The sequence below is a fragment of the Danio rerio genome, chromosome 16, assembly GCF_052040795.2.
Source record: "Danio rerio strain M-AB ecotype USA chromosome 16, GRCz13ab, whole genome shotgun sequence".
Classification (NCBI taxonomy): domain Eukaryota; kingdom Metazoa; phylum Chordata; class Actinopteri; order Cypriniformes; family Danionidae; genus Danio; species Danio rerio.
This window is the reverse complement of record NC_141036.1, coordinates 25,594,922-25,601,379: the sequence shown is the minus strand read 5'-3', so window position 1 is coordinate 25,601,379 and position 6,458 is coordinate 25,594,922. Positions and strand designations below refer to the sequence as shown.

General features: G+C 37.0%; 1 protein-coding gene and 1 long non-coding RNA gene across 2 annotated transcripts in view; one reads left to right on the top strand and one right to left on the bottom strand.

Annotated features, from left to right (window-relative positions):
- Positions 1–3,363: 3,363 nt before the first annotated feature.
- Positions 3,364–5,296, bottom strand: LOC147833340 (uncharacterized). The gene is made up of 2 exons (XR_015511371.1): positions 4,702–5,296; positions 3,364–4,629 (listed from the first exon to the last, which is right to left on the bottom strand). It is a non-coding gene; the product is annotated as an uncharacterized LOC147833340 (long non-coding RNA).
- Positions 4,595–6,458, top strand: part of efna4 (ephrin A4) — a 101,931-nt gene continuing 100,067 nt past the window's right edge. Inside the window, exon 1 of the mRNA XM_087286967.1 lies at positions 4,595–5,189. Coding sequence (XP_087143093.1) covers positions 5,071–5,189 — 119 coding nt within the window. The 5' untranslated portion in view covers positions 4,595–5,070. The remainder of the gene's footprint in view (positions 5,190–6,458) is intronic.

The window sequence follows — 6,458 nt, the reverse complement described above, 5'->3', positions numbered from 1 at the left end:
AAAGGATTAACCTCACAATCAGCAGCAAACCTATGATCCATTAGTAATGCAAATTCTAAAAATGCCTTGTCATTCAAAGAATCATTGCATGAGCTGTAACACACATTTTCTTTCTTTCCCAGATGAGAACATGATTGCTTATGGTGATTAGTGAGAATGCTCTAGTGCTCTAATGTTAAACATTTTGTATCCCATAAATAGTAATCCTTATTAATTGGTAATATTTTCAACCATTACCATTTCAAGAGTGAATTCCATATTAATAAGGTCATCATTACCAAAATGTTGCATGTGGCTGTTTTTTTTTTTTTTTTTTTTTTTTTTTACCTTAGAGCAGCATAAAAATTTATTCAGATTCTGGATTACAACTTGACTTTTTTTCTTAAAAAAGTGTGAATTTCATGCTAACTATGAGGACATTTCAAAACAGTATTGCTGATTCAGAATATTTCAGACATTTGGACATATTGGATAAGTGGAGCAAAGCCACAGCACACTGAACAACTTGATCTTCCATAGAAAAATGAATCTGATAAAAAGCATGCTACATTTTTGTTAAAGAAAGTGTGTTTTTCATGTGGGAATGTAACTGATTTGCTGATATGCTGCAACAGTTTCTTTTAAATACTTAATGTAGTGAATTTTGATGTTCTCGATGGCAGAGCAGGGAAGGCATACAGCATTGTCGCCAAGGTGGCCAGAGCGAACTTTGATGTTCTCACCGCCTTCAGTGTGAACACACTGTAAGGGTGTAGGGACCCCTTCAGAATGCGGAACACATCCAATAGTTTCTAGAATAAACTACAAAGTCAAACAATTCAACTATTTTAGCGATTCATACCTCGATGTAGAGCTATCTGAATGCAACTGACTGTTTTTGCTTGTTCATCTGACCTAAAAAAGTATAAAGTGCAACAGAAGCTGCAAAGTTTTTTGAAAATTCCGAAGCTTTCGGATAGTAAGCAAACAAAAATACAAACAACAAACAATCTAATCTTTGATGTTTTTTTCACCATTATTTTCTTGATCTACGAATCTTTTTACAGAGCATGTCTGCTGTCTGTCAGCCTGTGCTCTTGTTCAGCTCACTAAAACTACATAAAACAAGAGCAGGGTGAGGCAGCAATGCAAGTTTTGGAACAACACCTGATTACAGGAGCAGGAAACACACATCAGAGCGGCTCCTGGAGGAGCACAAGGTGACTGTTCCCCGTTTAGCCCCGATTCTTAATTACCGCAGCACTGCTGAGACTCCCACACAATAGCCCAGACCCGGCCCGCATGGACCACTGGCACCCAGATCTTCATTTATATAAATCAGAGCTCTGCTGCGCTGCAGATATGACCTCCACAAGGGCTCTCAGCTGTGCTCTACCACCACAAAAGCCTGGAAATATCCTGCTAATTATGAGACAGGACAAATCTGTGGTCAGGAAATGGCACAGTGTCAGATATGAAGGTCCAGGCGAGAATACCGCTCTCTGGTGCATACGTCAGCCATTATCACGCTGTTTTATTAATTAGATAATAACAGAGGAGGCCAATTCGGCCTCTACGGGTGAGACCTTTTGTGTAATTACGAGATCGAGGGAATGAGAAACTTCTGCTTCGATGTCGGGGGACAGTGAATCCTCCAGAGGGACAAATCACACAGGGAGAGACTCCGCCGCACAATCATGTGATATTAATGAGAAGAGGACAGGGGAATTAATAAATTGTGCCATATCGAGGGGAAGACTTGGAAGAATTAGCAAACCGAATATACCCACCACCGCGCTTCCCGACATCACTATCTAAGAGTGATGGGCCCGCCGCGCTGCTGCTCTTACCTGCCTCACATTACTCACAGCATGGGTTGGTAATTTACCACGCACAGATAATAACCTGGGACCACCGACTGCTGGCGCACATGGTGGCCACAGTGATTACCGCCTGAACACGTGCTCTCCTGGGATCTCCATCGTCAGCAAGGTGAATTAATTTTGCCTCTCCCTTACCTATCAACACTTTCACACGTACACAGACAAACAACAAAACATGTCGACTCCCACAGAGACAAGCAGAGACTAGAGCAGAAGTCTCCAGAAGCTGACGTGCACCTCCAAACAACTTCAAAGATACAAACTCAGGCACTTCTGAAGTATGGAAAGATGTCAAGATGATTCTGGGATTCTGAGCAAAGGAAAAACACTCTGAAAATTGGGTTGTTTTAACACAGTTTTAGGTCAAATATTTACAAATCCAACTGTTGGCTTAAATTATTATATTGGGTTTGTCTATATTTGACCTAAGATTGGATTAAAGGGATTGTTCACCACCCAAAAATGTTTAAACTATTTACTCACCATCAAGTTATAAACCTTTAAGAGTTTCTTTCTTCTGTTGAACACAAAAGAAGATAATTTGAAGAAAGCTGAAAAATGTAACCATCAACATCCATAGTAGGAAAATCAAATATGAAATTTAGTGATTACAGATGTCCAACTTCATCAAAATATCTTCTTTTTTGTTCAACAGAAGAACAAAACTCATAAGGGTTTTCAAAAAGTGAGTAAATGGTGACAGAATTTTTACCTTAAACTATCACTATCACTTTAAATAAAAATGCAGAAAAACAGAAACAACACATTGGGCAGGACTAAAAATAAGAGCTTGAATTGGACTAATGCTGGTAAACACTAAACACGTGTAAGACATTCCCAGTGGTGAAGGAAAACAGCCTTTTTTCCCCTTTCGTGAATAACCAGTTTCTGAGGAGGAGAATTAAGGTGTGTAATAACTGTGAATAATTCTCTGCCAAACAAATGTCCTCATTCTGTGGGTTCTGCTTAAATGGTACTGAGCTAGTTATACTGGTTAATAAGCAGCCCATTGTTTGGTGACATGGCAATAGCTTAACAACATATTACTCATGAGAAGCAAAAATAAGCATTTCAATTTAGCTGCTAATAACAATAGTACTTGTAGATGCAATGGAAAAAATAAATAAATAAGAGACTGCTTAAATTCCCAGTTTGTCTGGTTTTATGATTTATAGTGTAGTTTATGTGTTTGAATAAAACGTGTTGTTAGTTTTATTCTGTAAGCAACTGGTTACAATTCTTTTTCCAAAACTCAAATAAACATTGTCATTAAGAGTCTTAATTCATATAAATGCATAAAATAATAATACAAAGGTGCCATCTTTTCAGATATTGTTGTATTCAGATGAAAGAATAGCAATGTTTTAACTTCAGAAGAGCTAATAAATCAAAAAGTGGTGGAATAACCCTGATTTTCAATCACAAAAAATGGAACCATTTGTTATTATATAATGTTTAAAGTTGAAAACATTTATTATTGGTCAAACATTTTATTTAAAAAACTTTCTATCATGGGAAAGCTAAATATGTATCCAGTCTTAGTGTCACAAGACCATTTAGATATAATTTTAATGCTGATTTTCTGCACAAGAAACTGTTATTATTATGAATGTTAAAATAAGTTCTCCTGTTTACTATTTAGTTTGTTGTTGTTATTTTTTAACTGTGTTTCCTTCAAAATACAGTTATTTCAGTTATTTGGGCAAAATATGGATAAACCCAGATCACTGGGGAAGGTGGTAACAACAGCCAGTAAGTTGGGAATAAAATTAAAGAGCATTGATAGTTTTAAATAAGGTTATCATGATAGTCTATGATTAGAGACATCCTTTATCATACAACTTCTAATTATTACCATCAGGATGCGGATATTGAGTTCCCAGATGCAAAAACAATAGGATAAAATGATCATTTATACCGCAAGCAATTAAGCTTTTAAATTTCTCATCTCTCGGTTGCAGTTGATGGCTAGTAGACTGAATTATTTATTTAGAGGCACCATATTTTTTAAATGATTTATTTATATAAATGCCAAATGTGAATCGTCAGATGTATCTATAAGTGTATGCTGCAAATGAAATTTCCCTACGGGGACAAATAAAGTTAACTAACTAATTAAACACCATCCGAACAATAACTTTATATAAACCATTGGGTTTTTCCATATTTTACTCAAATTGGGTTTGAAACAACTTAACATTTTTAAAGTAGAAATAGGAAGTTAAAATAAAAATAGCATTTATATTAAATCTAAATATTTTGCAGAATAATAAACATCTTTATTGTTATTATTATTTAAAATTATTTAATTCGCCCATGATGAATAATACTAAATATTCTCTTATAATTGAATATAAAATTATATGTTACTCTTCATATGCCAAGAATGGAGAACTGGATGCTGCACGGTTCATTTATAATCATGTTACAACATAGTTCACCGTGTTGTTTTTATGACCATGTTTCTCCTTTATAAAACTATATTTTTTCTATCACAACAACAGTGTAAATTAAATCAAACAAAAAGGACTGCCCGTGGCAAAAAGTTCACGAGGAAGAAACTTTTGTGCCACATTCAGCGAAAGTGGAGCTGTCAGAGCACTGCCCAGCACACCTTTAAAAACTATGGAATGTTGGCTCCGCCTCCTCGATCGCCGATTGGCTCAAAGTTTGAATGGCACGCCCTGGTGTCCTCCGCCCTGCCCAGAAACGCTCTCCAGTCACTCCTAATCACTGTCAACTATCAACGGCCGTGATTGAGCGCGTCCTGCGGATACAAACAATGGTCAACTAATCCCTTCACTAGAAGTTTGGAGTTGTTGTCAAACTTGGAACTTACAGACAAACACTGGATTTACATTTGAAGATAAAGAAGTTCTTCTTATTTCAGCGTAAAGTGGAATACTTCTCTTCAAAAGGAAATACCAAGCGTCCCAAAGAATCTCAAGAATGTTTCTATATGAACTTATCTCACACGTCAATATATGTTTTGTAACTTGCTAAACATGCAATCCTTTAGTTGCATTTAGTAAGCAGAAAATGCATCTGTTTCTTAGTAAGCGCCTTCCGAGTTCCTAACGCCTCGGGATCAGTGTTTCTACTCTAGCTGAATGAAGTTTTGCTGCTGATTTTGACTCCAAACTGAGTCTCCGACAGTTTTCAAAACTCGTTTCATCATCTGCCCACAAGGGCTTGGTCGACTTCAGTCATGAACACGCCAAGGTGCTCTGGAGTTTGCGCGATGATGAGACTTCTGGCGCTGTTTATACACGTTTTGTCAACGACTGCAAAGAGGCACGTTGTATACTGGAACTCTACAAATACACGGTAGGAACACAGTTATTTTAATTCGCACTCATCCTGTTGACTGTTTCCAATTAACCTCATTACGCAGGATTGCGGTTGCGGTCCCTGTGCGTAACGCAGCGCGCGGTGCTTTTCAGGAGCTCAGCCCCAGTGAATGTGAGGTGACTAAGCCCAAAAACGCTCCCAGATTTGTGTTGCTTCATGCCTGCAACCTAAAACACACCTGCGCCTATTAAAGGGTTTAAGTGTGGTAACGTGTCCTTCCATGTCTCACTGTTTCCACCAGGCAAACTTTGATCTGTTTATCCTTAAAGGCACAGGCAGTCATTTTTCATGATTACAGTTCTATGCACAAAGAAATCAATTAATAACATTTTTTATAAGTATAATGTTCAGGCAAAATAATTTGTGATCAAAACTAGCTGGGGTTTCATTGTAGGCATTGTAGGCACCTTTCCAAGGTGCTGCCATTTTTAAATCACATGACTATGCATCTGAATAATTATAACTAATTACAAGTGTGGCTAGTTGGCTTTAATTAGCCTTTCAGTGAGCCTTCAAACTTTTATATTGTGTCTGTCAAAGGGATATCATTTACTCACTGTGTACTTGTTCCAAACCTGTTTGACTTTCTTCTGTTGAACTAAAAAGAATATATAATATATATAAAGCTGTTAACCTGTAACCATTGACTTCTATTATATCTGTTCTTCCTACTATGGGAGTCAATGGTTACAGGTTTTAAGCTTTTTCAAACACTTATTTTGTGTTCAACAGATTAAAGAAACTTGATAAATGTTTGAAAGCACTTGATGGTGAGGAAATAGAGTACATTTATTTCTTATTGAACTATCACCTCAATAATTGCTGCAGCATTACACATAAAAGTAACTCTAAGTCAGTGGTCACCAAACTTGTTCCTGGAGGGCCGGTGTCCTGCAGATTTTAGCTCCAACCCTAATCAAACACACCTGAACAAGCTAATCAAGGTCTTTCTAGGTATATTTGAAACATCCAGGCAGGTGTGTTGAGGCAAGTTGGAGCTAAACCCTGCAGGGACACCGGCCCTCCAGGACTGAGATTGTCTTTAATATAATGAGCAAAAACCAGTATGTTTAGTAGTTTTGATTACTTGGTATATCGAAATGTATATGCCAAAAATGACCACAGTCATACAGATTCTGAATTGTGAGAATGAATAACATTAATAATCATTAATTCATTGATTAATTCATTAATTTGTTCATTAATTTTTCTTCGACGTAGTCCCGTATATTCATCAGGGGTCAC